This window comes from Pocillopora verrucosa, chromosome 10 (assembly GCF_036669915.1).
Source record: "Pocillopora verrucosa isolate sample1 chromosome 10, ASM3666991v2, whole genome shotgun sequence".
Taxonomy (NCBI): domain Eukaryota; kingdom Metazoa; phylum Cnidaria; class Anthozoa; order Scleractinia; family Pocilloporidae; genus Pocillopora; species Pocillopora verrucosa.
In genome coordinates this window covers 20,403,198-20,421,743 of record NC_089321.1, presented here as the reverse complement: position 1 = coordinate 20,421,743, position 18,546 = coordinate 20,403,198, and the positions used below count along the sequence as shown (strand labels likewise).

General features: G+C 38.2%; 1 protein-coding gene across 1 annotated transcript in view; it reads left to right on the top strand.

Annotated features, from left to right (window-relative positions):
* The window catches only part of LOC131774819 (transmembrane protease serine 9-like), a 39,448-nt gene extending 21,546 nt beyond the window's left edge, over positions 1-17,902 (top strand). The window contains exons 2-13 of the mRNA XM_066172960.1: positions 6,449-6,767; positions 7,210-7,430; positions 8,242-8,555; positions 8,687-8,744; positions 10,231-10,260; positions 10,465-10,795; positions 11,637-11,857; positions 12,783-13,097; positions 15,503-15,661; positions 16,030-16,414; positions 16,760-16,980; positions 17,583-17,902. Of these exons, the coding sequence (XP_066029057.1) occupies positions 6,449-6,767; positions 7,210-7,430; positions 8,242-8,555; positions 8,687-8,744; positions 10,231-10,260; positions 10,465-10,795; positions 11,637-11,857; positions 12,783-13,097; positions 15,503-15,661; positions 16,030-16,414; positions 16,760-16,980; positions 17,583-17,902 (2,894 nt within the window). The remainder of the gene's footprint in view (positions 1-6,448; positions 6,768-7,209; positions 7,431-8,241; positions 8,556-8,686; positions 8,745-10,230; positions 10,261-10,464; positions 10,796-11,636; positions 11,858-12,782; positions 13,098-15,502; positions 15,662-16,029; positions 16,415-16,759; positions 16,981-17,582) is intronic.
* Positions 17,903-18,546: the final 644 nt, after the last annotated feature.

The window sequence follows — 18,546 nt, the reverse complement described above, 5'->3', positions numbered from 1 at the left end:
TTCCCAGCAGGGAGCCAGTTTTAAACAGAGATGGTTATTTTAGATCAGTTTATTAGACACCGGCATGTAATTAGTCTGTAGTTTGGCGAATAACACATGTCAAAGTGAAACTGCCTGGATGCTTAACGTTATTGGATCAGAAAGGGTTTATGCTTTCGTTAATCGGATGTTAATGACAAAGCGATTTTGTATTTTGCATTTGAGAATAACGTGAAAGATGACCATTGGCGTTGTAGCACCCATCAGAAATTCCAGTTTTGAAGGGATCTCGGTTTCAATCATAAGGGAATGGTAAATTTTCCATTTTTTCTTTTTCTGCACCGGAGAACGTTTTTTCTCGCTGCTGCAAATTCTGCGAACCCATCAGCGATCTATCATGTAAAGAGAAGGGATCATTTCTAGATTGATGTTTAGAAATTTTTATGGATGTGTTAAACTAAATATTTACGTATAAATGTTTTTGATTTTCCGTGAGTAAGACATCCGTATGGTGTGCAATTTTAACCTTGTGAAACAGTTCAGAGATGAAAATATTGGATTTGATCAAAACGTACATCATTTCGCTTTGATAGTACTAAAACTGAGGGTTGAAGCACTTGTGGACATCGGAAATAATATCATAATATTTTCGTATTTCCACTGAGATCCGTCACCACACTGTCACTCTAGTCTAGCGGTTGATCAGTTGCGCTTCTGAAACAGCTCTAAAATCATGGACTAAAGGGAAACGTCATTCGTGTTTTGCAAAGTAGTGTCTGAGGCAAGTTAAGGTCCCCTGAAAAGGAACTTTATACAGACCTCTTTTGTGCTCTGTCATACACCTGCCCTTTTCCATAAAGGTCCTTTTGGTTGAATGAAACCATAACAAAGAGGCAGCAGGGAACGTGGGCTGACAATACATTACATTCTTTACCCGACTTAGATGACTTCGGCTCCAAAAATGGTATTGGCTGACAAAAATAATTATTTATTCCGGGTGATGTTCAGCTCTTTCCGACACCGAAAAAAAATAAAATAAATAAAACGGAGCCTGTGGATATCTTTTTTCTGACATTCTTTTTGTAATGGAAAAGAACTTCACTCTGCTCGTTTCGTACAGTTAATCGACCGTTTCATTAGCGATTCATCTTTGCCTGTTTTGACTCATCGACCGATTAACGGCTCAACCACAGAGATCATACTGTTAGGCAAGCATTGAGAATGAATAGTGACCGTCAGACGCAAGATAAGCAGCCGTTATGGTACACAGCATGAAGACTCTCTCTTGCTCAGCAGCCGACGAAATGGCACTATAGAGCAAACGTGCTCATATTCACTGCTTCTCGTTACCGTCAGCTTGAAGACCCATAAATCATAGGAAAATACCACGACAACCAGGTGTTAAGATGGCAGTTGATAATTGGGAAAAGTTTCATTATTTATCCATCACTAACATCAGTCGGCTGCCATGGCAAGAACAATTTCAGGAAGCGTGCGCGTCATGCACGCGTTCTTAAGCCAATGAAAAGCTATCAAAACTGGAAACAAATGAACGAAGTCGGCTGTTTAATTTAAGAATTGGGGGCCAAGAGCCTTTCAAATTCACCACTGCTTTGAATATGACGTGAGGTATAGCAAGAAATGATCGGTGGATAGGCAAAGCCAGAGATCAACTTCGGGTGTCTAGAAATCAAATCAAATCTCGGAATACTATTATTTTATTTTTCATTTTTTTTCTCATTCTTACTATATTTAAATTTCATTTATTCTTGTTTTAGCTGTTTATATATCTATTTATTTTTATCAATCTACCTGTCTATTTGGCTAACTATTGTTCTTTCTATTCAGATATATCTTTCTTTGAAGATTTAGCGCAATACAATAAAAATCTGACTCGTGGAGCTCCACTGTACGTTTCATGACCAACAAAGTTTACACGGTATTGTCGGGTTTCGTTGGTAACCATGTAAGTCCTTTCCGGTTTGAAAAACGATGAAACTGATAACAAATTGATATGATAGTCTCAAAGCGATTTTTCAAAAATATCCTCCTATGAATCAAAATAACTAAGATTCTCGTGCACTCGCCGTTTCGTTATTGAAAATTTCTGCTCAAAATATAGAAGTCTTATTTGTGACGAGTGTCACGTTTTTAACTTCATTGTCCTACTCTGGTCGAAGTTTGTCGTTCCAAAACCTGTGTCTACTCAGGGCCAATCTAATTCTCAGGTTGAGACAAAGGAGGTTTACATCAATACAAAAATTATTTTGAAAACCAGCGCAAAATAAATATATAACTACATTTCTCATTCCTCGTTTGTTAATATTCGATGCTTTTCCTTTTCATAGACAGATCTAAGTCGTCTTAGTTACGTTCGCGTGCGTTAGATTATCTACTTCTCACAAATGATGGCGGCTTTTTGATCAGGTATCATTCATTACGGTGCTATGAAAAACAAACTCCTGCGCCTCTTTAATGAAAACACAGAATATTCCTCGTGACGATGTTAGAAATAGAAAACTATGAGGCATTTTCCAAAAAAGAACAACACGAAATAAGGAAAGTAATGATTTAAAAACAAAATGGATTGCCGTTTATCGAGCATCAGTGAGGCTAAGAATGGCTTGACTTAGTGGCAATTATAGAGGGTTCTAGTGGGGGATGGCTTTAACGGCTAACGCTTACTTTCTTTTTGTTACAGTTAACAGAAATTTTAGAAATTTAGTTCAATCGTTTTGAAAAGTTAAAGATTAATTTTCCGTGCTCTAAAAGACAGTCACTCGGTCGCTTTTACCATAAGAGTGAAATATCGAGGGTGACTCCAGACTGAGCTGCTTTTTAGCTGATATGGAGTAATTGTCTGTTTTCCCGCATCAGCCACAATACAAGACATATAACAGTCTAAGATTTTGGCACGTTCAAAATTACAGATCGTAGATAAGAAATTTTTTTTGCGGTTAACAGTTTTTTTTTTCGACTAAAGGTTAATTTTGTCTGCTTTAACGCCTAATCGTTGAGCATTTTTGCCATTTTACAGCTGACGGCAAACCCCATTGAGAACCTCTTTGTACTAGGCCTCCCAACTTATGCATGAAACACACCAAAATCCACCTGTAGATGATAAGGAGAAAATTAAACTTTTCAATGCCAACTGTAATTTAAGAAATTACAGAAATCAAATCTCGAAAAAAAAAACTATGAATTTTTCAAGGCTCAAACTTTTGCCTCTTTGATGTGCAAGAGCGTCACCACTAAAACAATGCTACACAATTGCAACACCATGTGCTGCAAGTGGTGATGGGGCAAATATTAGCAAGTTTGCTCTTTGTTCCTCGTATTAAACCTGATCAAACAACTTTTTCCATATAACTTTGAAGGAAGCCGAATGTCAATAAGAGGAACGAAAGCCAACCCGAAATCCATAAATAAAAATTTAAGTACCAAGTGCCTATCTCGAGCGAGGGACAAACAAACTTTGTTGAATATAATTCACATTATGAAAATGAGGTTTTTTTTCGTTGAAATTCTGTGGGGTGGTATCTATTTTAAGTTGAGTTTGTTCATCTGTACAATATGGAAAAGTTCCCTCCTTCGGAATCAAACAATTAAGAGTTCCACATAGCTAAAAGTGTCCCAAAATTTTTTTTTAAGCATATCTGTCTTTCTCAGGAAAGAAGGAAAATAATGGATGGATTCTTTAAAACTTGTTTACGAAGGCGTATTTCCTCGTTTATGTGTACCTTATCACGGGTACTTAATTTCCGCAATTTTCATGAGCAAATAGAAACAGGGGCATAAAGTTTCGTGATTCAAGCGTTCCCAACTTCATTTCAGTTTTCAAGAATGAAAGAACTTTTAAAAATTTCTAGATAGAATGGATGTTTGGAAATTAACTTAAAAGTGTATTAATTACAACTTTGAGACGCATCGTCTCAATGCGTACTTCGCGGCTTTGCTTCTAAACATCATCTGACATTACAAATCTTCGGATGGATCTTCAGGTGTCAGTTTTTTTTTTGAGCCATCAATTACTACACTGAGCCCGCCGTCTTCCATCCTTTGGTAATCGATCTCCTGCCTTCAGAGGATGAAATTTTTTAATAGGCTACTGAATTGCGTTTGTTTAAATTTGGCGAGGATTTTCATTCACGTGTCTTCAATTTTGCGACTCTTTCACCCGCGAATTAAGTAGCAATAAGGAAATCGGCTGTCGTTAACAAGTTCGGTGCCCGCCGTAAAGCGTTTAGCTGTGTCTATTCCTTGCATCAGGAGATGAATATATTGCATTATTTGGTCCTGTATTTTCTTCTCTATGTTTCATGTCTCAGTCGCATAATGTATACAACACCGTACATTTTTCAAAATTATAATAATGCTATCTATGTAATGTCAATAAGAATGACATGCATTAATATCTTTGAAATTTTTAACTTAAACTTACGCTTAACGAGAAAATGAATGATACCTTGACGAAATCGCGAGTCAACGTACTATTTCTTGTAAACCTGCAAATCTCGTGTTAGCAATATTACAAGAAATGCTTCACCCGAACTCTAAATAAGGTCTTAGTGAGAAACTTAACAATGAAATAAAATAATTGTTGACTGTTTAATGAGGGTCCCAATGGGGCGATGGCTTTTACGGCTAAGGCTGAAAATTTTGGTCATTTTATGGCTAACAGTTAGTTTGTTTCCATAACTTTTACAAGTAATTTTTTACGTTTAACTTTTTTTACGACTTAAGTTCAAAATTTATCCATTTTTTACGCCTACCAATTTTTTTGCCATTGTACGGCTGAAGGTTAACCCCGTTGAGGCCATCTTTTATCGCTACAATATTCTAAGGGAATGCGTTTGAAATAATTAATGTTTTTTAAGGAATGTAACATTGTAGAAGTACTGTTGCCAGAAATCATGACAAAATGAAAGATAAAAGCAGGTGAATAAAAATTATTATCACAGGAAGTTACCGAGTAAAGAAAGTTGGGAAAGCTTTAGTTTCAGGTACTTTTTCGTCTAATAAAATGCATTCATCGCAAAAAAAAGAGAAGAAAAGAAAAAGGGTTATGGTTCAAATGTATCAGTGTCTTAAGCCTCAAACATCATTTTATAAGCAAATAAATGAAAGACTATTACATACATTTGAATAAAGCTCGCCACGTGCGTTCACATTTGCTTGGAATATTTGCTCCGTAGGCTAACAAATATCGGCATGCCGGTAACAAAGACATTTCAATACACTGCACGAGTGCTGGTTAAATATTTTAAGTTTATATTTAAAAAAAGTGGATAGGCGCGCTTTGATTGGCTACTCAAACTCTGAATATGCTTTGCTGTTCACCCCTGAGCAACTCATTCGGCATTTGCGTCCGATAATATTGAAGTCTTTGCAGTGAGGCGAAGTCAGCTTTTTGTGCTATATTATTTCATTGCTTTAGTTTATACTTAAAAAACCATTCACCAAAGTGTTGGTGGCAAGTGACGGATATTTACCTCACCGCTTCGCAGCTTGGTAAATATCCACCACCAGCCACCTCCACTCTGGTAAATAGTTGTGAAATGATAAATTGTGAAGTGAGTATCATGTATCCTGGATTTTACGTCGCTTCATGAACTCTGTTCCTTCGAGAAAGAGGATATTGTTATTTCAAATAAAGGAAGAATAAAGATCGCATGGACCGCTGTCTGAAAATTGTAACTCGAGTACTTTTTTTGTTGAACGTCGCCACCGATCGAGGATAAACTAAACTATTTTAAGATTAAATTCAATATAAGCTTTCTTTATACATAAGTGTTGCTCTTCTACACTGAATTTCTGCTTGCTTGCGGAAATCGCATCTGATCAAAGAACACTCATCCACAAAGTCTCAAGCGCTAAGCAAACAAGTATAGCCAGCAATTTCTACAATTTACACAGATTCCCCAGATGTATACATTCATGCATAGCAGATGAAAGAGTACCGAACTTACAAGTAATAACAGTTTTAGCTTACTTGTTACCGCTCAACTTGATAGTAAATATGGTCTAGTAAACTTTCAATCTTTAGCTTTGATTGCCTTGTTTGTCCAGGAAAACGTTTATTAAACAGTGATTAGTATTTAAGGGCTTAGGGAAATTACACTTGCACTCACAAATTAGAATCTGAATTCCTCTTCTCTCAAGATGAAGTCTTTCGTGGTTCTCTGTGCTTTTGGCGTGGCTGCTTTGGCAAGTTTTGCAACTGGTAATTCTTAGTATTTTAAATTCCTGTGAATAGTAGAATGCAATTCTTTAAGACAGTTCAGCACTTGATTTACTTTCATTCATATGAGCTTTCATCATAACACACGGTTTTTATGTGTATGGTTGGAAAAAAAATTGGTATTGTGAGACTCGAGCAAGGCAGTTCGGTTTTCCTGCCCCTAAATGGAGAGAAACTCAATTTTATTTTTTTCCAAACTCATCCTATTTTCGTTTCGACATGTTTCAGGTTGTTCAGACCTTAAGTCAGGTTGTAGTTACTGGGCTGGCAAAGGATACTGCAAAGGGAAATATGCAGGCTATATGTCCAAGAACTGCCAGAAGAGCTGTAATCTGTGCAGCGGATCAGGACCAGGACAGTGCGGATACAAACCCGGTGTACGAATTGTAGGTGGTACCGAGGCTCCTCACGGAGCTTGGTCGTGGCAGGCTCAAATCATGACGACTTATGGCTTCCCATTCTGTGGAGGAACCTTAGTTCATCCACAGTGGGTTGTCACTGCTGCTCACTGTGTTCCGGGAAAATCACCGAGTGACATTCGCGTTAGGTGAGTCAAAGGCTATGGGATTTTATAATACACGCATATCTGAGTTTTCAGTTTTTTTGTTGGGCAAAATATTTGACTTTTGCTGAATCACAGCCGTGGACGACGATCAATTTGCGTGAAGCGACGATTTCAAAGGGTTTATACCCAACTGTCAATCGTGTTCGCGAGAGGGTAACGTAAAAAGATTCCTTTCAGTGACATAACCTGACATTTCGACATCTTTTGAGGAGAAATTAGAATTTTAAAACTTATTAACTACATTATCATCTTCTGCTTATTAGTATCGTATAATAGGCCTTTACGTTGATGTCATTTAAACCACTACGAGTTAAAATTACTTTTCAAGAAGCATTTGTAAAAAGATTCAGATATGAAGTGAATGAAAAGAAAGGTGCAACTATTCCTCGTCAAATAAAGGAAGTTTTTTTTTCTCTATCTTCAGACTTGGAGCTCATAAGCGCAAGCAAAGCGTAGGAACAGAACAGTTAATGGAGATTGAAAAGATCATCTCACATCAGAGCTATAGAAGACCTTATGGCATGGCTCATGATATCGCCATGATAAAACTGGCCAAACCTGCTCGGATCGGCAAGTATGTCAACTTGGCCTGCATGCCTGGATCAAGTGGAAGTGTTGCAGATGGCAAGGAATGCTGGGTTACAGGTTAGGGCAACCAATGTAATAACTGTTATTTGATTGGAAATTGTAGGAGGGGTAGATTGGGGCCTGATGGAAACAGAAAAACCGGCAAAATTTGAATCGCAGTCGAAATCTAAAGCAAGAAAAGAAACCGTTTGGAGCCAGAAGCGTGTGGAAGAGTGATTTAGACTGAGCTGAAAGGCCTAAAAATTAAGAAGCGGGAAATCTTCCTTCTACAGTTGTGAAATTGGAAGCAAATATAAAAAACCACATCAACGAAAAAAAAACAAAACAACAACAACGAAAAAAACATTAGAAGAAACAGAAAATGAAGAAAACCAAACCCCTTGAGTACCAAACAGCATAAAAGCAGTCTCAAAATAGCCTATATTTGAAAACCTACACTGAGTGGCTTTACAACGAGTCAAAAGAATTTCTTAGCCAGTCTTTTAGGGGTGTTTTGTGATTCCAAGTTGGCAACTATACCCCGTGATAACTGTGTATTGATTTCGTGGCTTCGTGGTAATGTGGCCGCGCATTAAATTTTACAGTCAGTGGATGTTTGAACCTTACAACCTAACATTAGCATGCAAGTGCTCCATACTGTTCTTCATACATCAGTTTCCCATGGTACTGTCAAAAACAATATATCCAACAATCAAGAGATTCTTAAATTGGCGATCATCTCCTTTACTGTCATGACCTTAAATAACGTTTGATTCAGGGGCGATGCTGTAAGAAGAAACTAGATGCTTGACGTCACTCTTAGGGCTTGAAGGGATAACTCTCGTAGATAATTCAGTTGATGCAGATACCTCTATTTGTGCTTTGATAGGATTTGGAAGACTGTCGTCAGGCGGTAGTTCTCCAGACGTCCTCCAACAAGTTAAAGTCCCAATCGTGTCTGACTCTAGATGCAGACGAGCGTACGGCTCATCAATTCACGACTCCATGATCTGTGCTGGACTGGACCAAGGAGGAAAGGACTCTTGCCAGGGAGATTCTGGAGGGCCTATGGTATGTGAAGCTGGCGGAAAGTTCTTCCTAGAGGGTGTCGTGTCGTGGGGTATCGGATGCGCCGCTCCAGGAAAATATGGTGTCTACGCCCGAGTCCGCTACTTGAGGAAATGGATTGATGAAACAATGAATGCATATTAAAAAGGGAAATAAATTAAATGATTATGAATGAAATAACTTGCTTGTGTTCCTTTTTTTAACCAGTGTTGCATCAAGACAGGGCAAACTTTGAAGTATATCTTTCTTGTCTTACTTCCGAACAGTTCAGTCGAGACGTGTTACTTGAAACCAAAAACATGGACAACCCCCAAAATTATTCCAGTAATTTACCTTTATTAAATACGCAAAAAAAAATAATCGTTTCGATAGTCTTTGGGTGCTGTCTTTCGATAGGACTTTAAACAATTTACATGTTTACGTGAGACCTGTCACTATTGCTTGTTCTATTTTGTAATTAAAAATTAAAAGTTGAGACGTGAAAAGATTCACTGAATATCATAAGATTAGACACTTATACTCAAGAATGCGATAACCAATTTTGTTTCTCGGTTTGACCACAGAACATTTTCGGTATCGATCTGTCTACCTCAACGTATTTCAAACGTGCAAAGTGACTCAAGAAAAAATGTTTCAGGCCGAACGTATGGGTGAAGTGAAACAATTTTTCTTGGAATCACAAAAAAAATTAATATGACATCATGACATTTTTAATGAATAACTTTCGATCGGAAGGAAGTTTGATCTTTCGGCAGGGTAATTCTCCCAAGCAGTTTCGAACGTTATTATGCATACTTTTTGCTCATATTTACTGTTCTCTCGCTAAAACTCTCTGCGAGGTTATCAAACACAATTAGTCAAGTTTGATTTGTAAGAGAAATTTTCAAATTCCCTTACTTTACTCCGTATCCTGGCATTGCTGCGTGGTGCGTTGTTGGCATTAATTTCCCTTGTTTTTAAAGAGGAATTCATTATCGATAGTTGAGAAAAGTCGAATTAAGATTTGGTAACCAAGCAGAAATATGTACAGAGCGGAGACCAGAGGCAACGTTTAGATATATGTATATGTGGGATATATGTATCGTAGCCATGAAATACGGACAGTATCTCTTGAAATTCCCCTGTTTGCATGGATTCTGTTCACAATTATGAAGAAAATTTTAAATCCTCGAGAAATATTTGCGCTATCTATATCTTCGGCTTTTTTTCTTTTTCTGTGCCTTTTCCTTGGTTGTCATGAGTGCAAATAAATATTTTGGTGGGTGGCGGGGGTTTTGAACCAGCTTCCCACTTCAATTGTCTCCATGCTTTATCATTACCGCACAGCTTATCACAATATTTTCAGGCCACTCTTGAAAAATGAAAACAGTGTAGCGTTTTTGCCTAGTCATGCGTGTTTTTTGATGGCCTAAAGAGCAACATAAAATCGAGCTATTAACCTGTGTGTGGTGACAAATGAACTGCTTTCTGTAACTCGAACCATTTTTGATAACTCGAATTCTGAAAGAAAACAATTCTGTCTTTGGAAAATGATTTGTTTACTCAGATCGCCTACAAGTTCTTTTACCTTTTCGCCAAAGAACAAAAGAATCAATTCCGTGTCCTCTCGAAATTCATCTTTTAGATGAATTTCAAAGCTACTCAAGTACATTTTTTTCTGATTCTAACCGGTGTGCTTGTTCAGGCCATGTCCTACATAAAATGAAATAAAAAATAAAGAAAACTGATGATGTTCTTAGTCCACAAGCCATTTTTGGATTGTTGTGAAAGCAGTCTATCATGAAAACTTTATTGGTTCTCTGTGTTTTAGGCATCGCAGTCTTGGAAAGTTTCGTACACGGTAAGATATATTTTTGAAAATCTATCATTTTATCAATAATGAACACAATCTCCGTGTCCTGAAAAGATTCTTTAAACTTATTGTGTTTATTATTTCTGAAGATTGCAAACTCGTGTGCAGTATCTATTGTGGTCTTTCCTTTACCCAGTTTATGTACGCCGAATTCCAAGTTATTTATTCTTTTAATTCTATTACTGTTTCTAGGTTGTACCGACAAAAGACGATACTGTACCGTCATGGCAAAAATGGGATACTGCAATAAGAAAAGTGTCTCAAAACATCTGAGAAGGAACTGCAAGAAAAGCTGTAGTTTGTGCGGCGGTGGAAGCGGTGGAGCAGGACAGTGTGGATTCAAGCCTGGTGCGCGAATTGTCGGTGGCACCGAGGCCCCTGAAAGAGCTTGGCCGTGGCAGGCCCAAATCCTATGGTCAACTTCTGGTAATCAATTTTGTGGAGGAACTTTGGTCCATCCCCAGTGGGTTGTTACAGCTGCACACTGCGTTTACAAGGAAACTGCCTCAAATATCCGTGTAAGGTGAGCTGATGAATAATAACACTCCTCGTCTCGTCGTGGATGGTGACCTGTTGCAAACTGAAGGGAGCAAGAGTCTTGTTTTCATTGCTAGCGTGGAATAATGTAGCCATATACCTCGTCAAGGGAAACATTTTCGTTCTGTAGACGCATTTTTTTAAACTGCTGCTTAAAAGAATAACGGAAGATGCCAAATTCCTTGTAGAGGGAACTAAAACGAGATATACCAAATTTGTTCATGCTGGTTTTTTTCATCGATCACGGGCAGACAACGTCCCCGAACAGAATAACGTGTGTCTTGAGCAGCCACTTAAAGGATTAGCCTCGATTTGGGTGCTTCTGCAATCCATTGTTTTGCTTTTTTTTTCAGTAAATTTGTTGACATTGATAAATCACCACATAATTCCAGTCAAGGGCTAGAAATTACCAAGAAGTTTTTTAATCAAAACCCTCTCAATTATTGAAATTATATAAGACTATAACCTTTGTAAGAAGGCCACAAATTCATTAAGTGATGATCATAAGAAGCCTTTTTTTGACACCATTTTTTCAAGGAAACATAAGTTAGTGTTGTAGAATCGAGTGATCAAAGAATAGGGTATTTGAAATAATGAATCCGTTTTGCACTAATTTAATGATGATCAGGTACTGGGATGTTACCCCATCAGTCTCTGAGAGACCTCATCTCGCAAGTAGAGTGGGTAGCCTAGAACTGAACACATAGCACCTAAGTAAGGGCATGGCTGGAATAAACTCTTTTCATGGTTAACCCTATGCATTGTAAAAGAAATAGTCATCATCAAGCTACAATAATCTTGATTCATGATTGTACCTCATTTGGCAGACTTGGAGCCCATTACCGAAATCGCAGATTAAAAACGGAACAGGAGTTCCAGATCAAAAAAGTGATTTATCACAACAGCTACGGGAAACCGAAAGGTTTTGCTCATGATATCGCCTTGTTGAAACTGACCAGGCCCGCTAAAATTAGCCAAGCCGTCAAACTGGCTTGCCTGCCTGGTTCAAAGGGTCGAGTTCGAGATGGGAAGATGTGTTGGGTTACAGGTAATTAAACGTTCGCTTGGAGTTTTATATTTGGACGGAGGTCTATATTAAGCCTGAGCTTCAACCGTAGTGCAGTCGAACCTTTATTAATCAGCACCGCATTAAGTGGTCACCTTGTATTAAGCGGTCAGTTTTCACAGTCCCGAAATTTTTCCCCATAATCACTGTAACTTCCACCTGTATTAAGCGGTCACCTCTATTGAGCGGTCATGGACACCCTTTACTGAGTCCCAACAGCCTTTTTCTATGGTCCTCCACCTGTATTCAAGAATCACCCAAAGAAAAATCTCAGAGCGAGATAACTAAGTGAAGCTTTCAAGAAAAATTGAAGCCGTGTTTATCTTCCCAAATCAATGTTAACGGTATTTTTGAGCGCTCTTTTGTACAATAAGTGGTCAATTATGGCAAAAAATGCCTTTTTATTATTTTCTAATAACAATTTTCTGTGAAACCCTTTATTAAGCGGTCAATTAGGAGCCGCTAAATACAAGTTTGACTTTATAGAGCTGTATAAGAGTAAAGAGCATTGCGATGTTACGTGAAAAAGTAAACTGTTCAGGTCTCCTTTAGTGCACCCTATAGAAGAGAGAAAAATATTCAAATATTCTTAGTTGAAGGCTACATGAGTTAGCTGGTTTTTTCGTTATCTTTCTAGATTACACTGTCTGAATGGAGAGGGAGACCTACGAGGGGTTACCACAACCACTTTGCTTTACCCAAAGCATATACCATTTATTCTCTGTTCTAAACTTATTTTTTTTGAGAACTGGATAGGCCAACTATTCCTTTAACCTCTCAGTCCAAAGCCTATAGCTGCTGCCAACATTTTTTCAGCATTTATTTCATTGTTTTTTGTCATCTCGCCAATGTTGTAAAATGTTGTAAAACAAAGTAACTTTATTTCCTTTTGCGTTTCACATTTAAGGCTTTGGACATTTGTCGTATGAAGGTTCTCCATCGAGTGTTCTAATGCAGGTCTCAGTTCCAATTGTCAGTGACAGAAAATGCAAAAAGGCTTACGGAGTACGCATCCACAAGTCAATGGTATGTGCTGGACTTCCACAAGGTGGAAAAGACGCGTGTCAGGGAGATTCGGGAGGTCCAATGGTGTGTGAGTACGGTGGAAAGTTCTTCCTCGAGGGTATTACTTCGTGGGGAGTTGAGTGCGCAGCTCCTGGGAAATATGGTGTTTACGCCAAGGTCCGATACCTGAGGCCGTGGATCGATCGTGTTATGCGAAAAAATTAAGACTCAGGTTATTAGTGACACAATGAAAGAAATAAAAGAAAACGAAAACAAATTTTGCTGTTTGTTGATTAGTAGAATTGCTAAGAAACGAAAAAAGAGTGAAGAATTAGAAAACGAAACGAATATCGAGAATTTTTACGGTGAACGCAAATGCGAATTGATAGACTGACTAACAACAATCATATCGGTGCAACCAGGTTGCTGTCTCATAAAATAGAATGATAAAAAAAAATATAAAGGAATCAATAGGTTCAAGGTTGCAGTATCAAAAGCTGCCAACATTGCTAGGCACACATCAGTGATACAATGAAAAAATATATTCAAAAGACTGCTGGCTTACCTTTCAATTTTTTTAATTAAAGTTTTATTTCAGAAAAGAGCAAATAATTAACTAATACTGGGTCTTCTAAAATGATGTCCTTGATTAACTGGAATCAACAAATGTCCCTTCTTTACGACTTTCTATCGTATTGATGAGAAATGCAAATTCCACTGTTACTGATTGGTTTCTTACGCACTGCCATAAAACTAATGAGATTCGTAAATGTTCATTTTACGATTCATTGAGGAAAACCTCAAGACAACAAACGTCTCCTTGTGCAACTACAAAATTGCAAAAATCAACTCATTATCAAATACAAGATAAATAGAGAATAATACATGGGCGCGCGTAGATAAGGAATTTCTCTTCGATTGTTTAACTCGATAGATCACGAGTGAGATGTCGAGTTGAACACGAGAAGAGAAATTCCATATCTACAAGCAACCATGTATTATTTTGTTTATCATATAAACACAATAGCCCTTTACTGGGAGGAAAAGCCGATTTCATTGATTAATAAAAATTAATTTTTCTTTTAGTATATTAGTTTTCTTCCTCTTCTAGGAAAGTTTGAACCTCACTGTCTGTCAGCGATACGGAGTTTTTAGTGTTTTAGCCGCCATAATTCGAGAAAGCTCGGACAAACAACTTGTAATGAGAATCGTGAAGGCTTTGCCGTTCATTCATCAACCTGACCGAGTGGTGCCAAAGGCGAGTGACGTGTAAGCAGCTACTTGGGTATATCAACACACGTGAAAAAATACGGTATTTTTTAACGTGTGTTGTTGCGGCTTTTCTCAGGGCCGGAAATCTTTGTATAACACCGCAGTTTATGTGATAATTTGATTTTATCAACTGAGCTGATAATGTAGATTGGCCACCGTAAACATTTCTTAAGCCGACGTTTCGTGCGTTAGCCTCACGAAGGGCATGCTCTCGAAACGTCAGCTTTAGAGACTGTTTACGGTGGCCAATCAACATTACCAAATCAGTTGATAAAATCTAAGTATCATGTGTACCATGGCAAAAAATAGTCTTAAAGGCATGAGGTGTAATTGCGTTGGCATCCGTAAAATGTTACTTAAATATCACAAAAGACAGCTTTTAGAAGCTTTTGGATGGAAAATAATTTCTTCAGAAGACTGGGGTATTCGATGACGCAGTCTAATAGAAGCAGGGAACAGAGGGGAAGAGAAAGCGAAAGGAAATTGAAGAGATCTGGAATGGCGGGTGTTGATTCCCTTCCCCGCCCTTTTGTGTACAAGCTTGAATGAATCACGTTGAAAAAATTCGTTAAAACATCCAATATTTGCGTTTCGGCACCCGCAGTCTTCTTATCAGTCTCGAAAATTACGAGAATGCCAAAGTTCTGAAACATTAAATTGTTCATGGAACATTGCTTGAGGTTGGTCAGAGACAAATCACCAAAAGCAAAATTTATCCAGCCTTTGCGACCAATGTTGTTGTCCTTCTCAGCAGGCTAGTTCTTTATCGAATATAGTGTGTTTCAATCACTGAAGCAGTTTTGTTCACTTAGAATCGTCATAGGCGGAGTTTCACCTTTATTCCTTTAGGGAAAAATTGATGTGAATGGCCTTAGCTTTGAAATAATTTACCCAGACTGTCCAGATGTCTACATACATGTATTCAAGATACACGAATTCAAGAAGAAACGTCTATCCATTTACCTGAACGTTATATGAAATCTGACTTATCTGTGTTGTTTCAGGCGTGAATGGTTCAAAATTAAAATAAAATAACCCAGAGTCCTTTTTGTTTATCTCAAAACTATTCTTTTTTCTACCTAAGACAAGGAGAAGCTTTTGACCGCACTTCACTCCAGGTAGATTTTAAATGGCGTCTTCTACATGTATGCCAGTGATATAAATTTGTAGCATTTTCGTAAATGCCATTTTTCTTCCTAAGATAAGCCTATTTAACTGTACACCATAAATACCATATATTTACCTTATGAAATCTTCATGAATGCTGCTGTTTACCCAGACCCCAAAAGAAATCTTCCCATGACGCCTTTGACTGACATACCAATGCGCAGACGTTTCCAATTTGTTCAGGCTGTCGTTCAGCTTACGATAATCAAGATAAAAGAAATGGAGCTAAGCATATCTTCACTTGCTATTTTGAAGCGAGTTTGATCTCAATCATGAAGTTCACGATGAAGTTCCATGTCTTGGCCATTGCTGTCTTTGCCATTCCTGCAATATTTGCTGAGGGTAAATGACTTACTATTTGATATTCTTTCCATTCCTTTCATGTAGCGGTAGATAGTATAACTACCTTCCACAGTAGTGGTCGGAGATCGTATCCCACACCTCTGGTGTCGCACGTGGGTTGAGCTTTTATCAGTTCTCGTCCATGCTCGTCGGGGGTTTTACTCTTTATACAAAATCACTGAGTTTCTAAAAGCTATTTAGGACGGAAATTATTTACGAAGGAATATACAGAAGTTAGATTATTATTGCAATTTATCTGTTTGTTATCTATGATAATTTAGACATTCTTGCCGAGAAATATTTTGTGTATCGCAATGCTGTTGATTTGAGATCACTTCTGGAGCGATTGTTGCTTATATGTCTTTCAGTTTGTGAGGACAGAACAGTAAACTGTGCTGATTACGAAAGTTATTGCAAAGTAACCAATTGGGTAGATTACATGCAGAGAAACTGCAAGAAAACCTGCGGCTATTGTAACGGCGGAGGAAACGGCGGCGGAGGCGGTGACGGTGGAAATGGTGGCGGCGGAGGAGGAGGCGGTGGTGGTAACGGTGGAAACGGTGAGTGTGGATATAAACCAAGCGCTCGAATTGTTGGTGGTAGTGAAGCACCCAAAGGAGCTTGGCCGTGGCAGGCCCAGGTCAGATCAAGATCCGGTTTTACATTTTGTGGTGGAACTTTGGTTAGCCCTCAATGGGTTGTTACAGCAGCTCATTGCACGTCGGGTAAATCTTCCTCAAGCATTCGTGTAAGGTAAAATCAACATAATTTAAATAAGCTGTGAAAACTTCTTGATAATCTTCTCTTGTTTCAATGGGGCAGCACCGAAATCATTACGCCCTTCAAGAAACTAAAATTAATAGCTATGTAAAGCTGAAAACTTCCGTTAGTTGTTTTTAATGTTATTTCAAAAGAAGGTCCATCTTCTATCTTTTTCTGAAGAAAGGGTTATACCTAAATAACACGGAAAAGATGTTTTCCGATGAAGTCAGCTTTAAACTTTGCTGGAGATGAAACACTACTGATTTTAAATTGCTGACGGGTTAAGAAATTTGATCAAAGCAATGACATAATCATTGGGAACTTTTCGTTTGGCAGACTTGGGGCACATTACCGCAAAGGTAACGAAGGCTATGAACAGGATTTTGAAGTGGAACGAATCATTAATCACCATAGCTACAAAAGACCTTACGGCATGGCCCACGACATTTCTTTGTTAAAACTGCGCAGGCCTGCTCAGATAAACAGACATGTAAAGTTGGCCTGTTTACCAGACTCAAGTGGAGGAGACCTGGATGGGAAGATGTGTTGGGTTACAGGTAATAAATACGAATGACAATGGCAATAAAAATATCTTCACAGCAAATTCAAACCATCACCCAAGTTTAGTAGCAACGTCGAGGACCTTGTAAAATTCACTTGACCATAGGTTGGGGGCTGTTTTTTAATGGTGGAAAATGTAAGAATGAAAATAGTAATTCAAAGAAAACAGACGTCTTTAAGGTTAGGAGTTTAGCTCTTGCAAGGAATAAGCTTTATTTTTTAATTTTTTTATTCGTTTGCTGTGCGATGTGTTTGTGTTGAAAGAAAGTATTTATGACGGTTGGTCAGTTAATTAGTTTCCCTTTCCGGTGTAAAATTCTTTTTTGTTTTGTATTTCATCTTCTTTAATAATCGCAGGCAACCTTCACTTACATCAATCAAACATAGCCCAACTCAAATATATAATGATAATAGCTGGAAGGTAACGTTTAATAGATTGATGTGCGAAGTCGAATCGAAGCGACACAAGGTAAAATTGACAGCTTTGTGAGGCTAGGCTATAGTTGTTGCTTTTCACTTCATTTAGTGGAGCAACTATGACTGTTGTTTTCGACACCCAAATCTAACGTTATCCTTGATCTTTTTTTCTATCCCATAGGATTCGGTACTCTGTCCTCAGGCGGCTCTTTGGCTCAAATGCTCATGCAAGTTGACGTACCAATTGTACCGCAGTCCCAGTGCAAGCAGGCATATAGTTCCATTCACGATTCCATGATATGCGCTGGATTGTCCAAAGGAGGTAAAGATTCCTGCCAAGGAGACTCAGGTGGTCCTTTGGTGTGCGAATTTAATGGCAGGTTCTTTCTCGAGGGAGTTGTATCGTGGGGACATGGCTGTGCTGCTCCGGGGAAATATGGCGTTTACGCCAGGGTCCGTTACTTGAGGCAATGGATTGACAGTACAATAAGCAGTTATTAAATAAAAAAGTGGTGACACCGCAAATAAAATACAACAATGTCTCAAAATTTTTTATTACGGCTTTACAAGTAGTTGCCTGGTAAAGAGTTGATCAATTACGCCGATCGTTACTCTTAGCGTGGCCTCATCGATTCCCTCTTCACACTTGGCTTTAAATGGTTTCGTTCTTTTCGAATGAAGTATAGGATTGCTATAGAACCGACTAACAGTACAGCTTTCAGAAACAGCCTTAATTTCAGCTTCAGAGATATGCATGTCACTTAAAAATGAATTTGGTGAGCTCCCCTTGAATTTCAAGTGCAATTAGCCGATCAAGATCATTTTTTTGTTTTGTTTTTCTTCTACACCGAACTTTTGTTTGGAATCCCTCTTTGAGTCTTCGTCATTCAGATTTCACTATTTTTATCCTCGTTAATATTTGTATCATTGTTTTTATCATTTACATTTTAGATTCAAAACATTAAAACTGCGTGCTATTTCTGCCTTTTATTGGAAGCTTTAGACCATTGGCATTAGGGATAAGAGATATACGCTATCGGGTTTTCATTTCCGCTCGGGACATCCACGGATAGTTCTGAGTGTCATTGCCCACGGTGCGGCACACCCTAAGAAATACAGTAGGATCCAGGCCAAACCAACCCCTT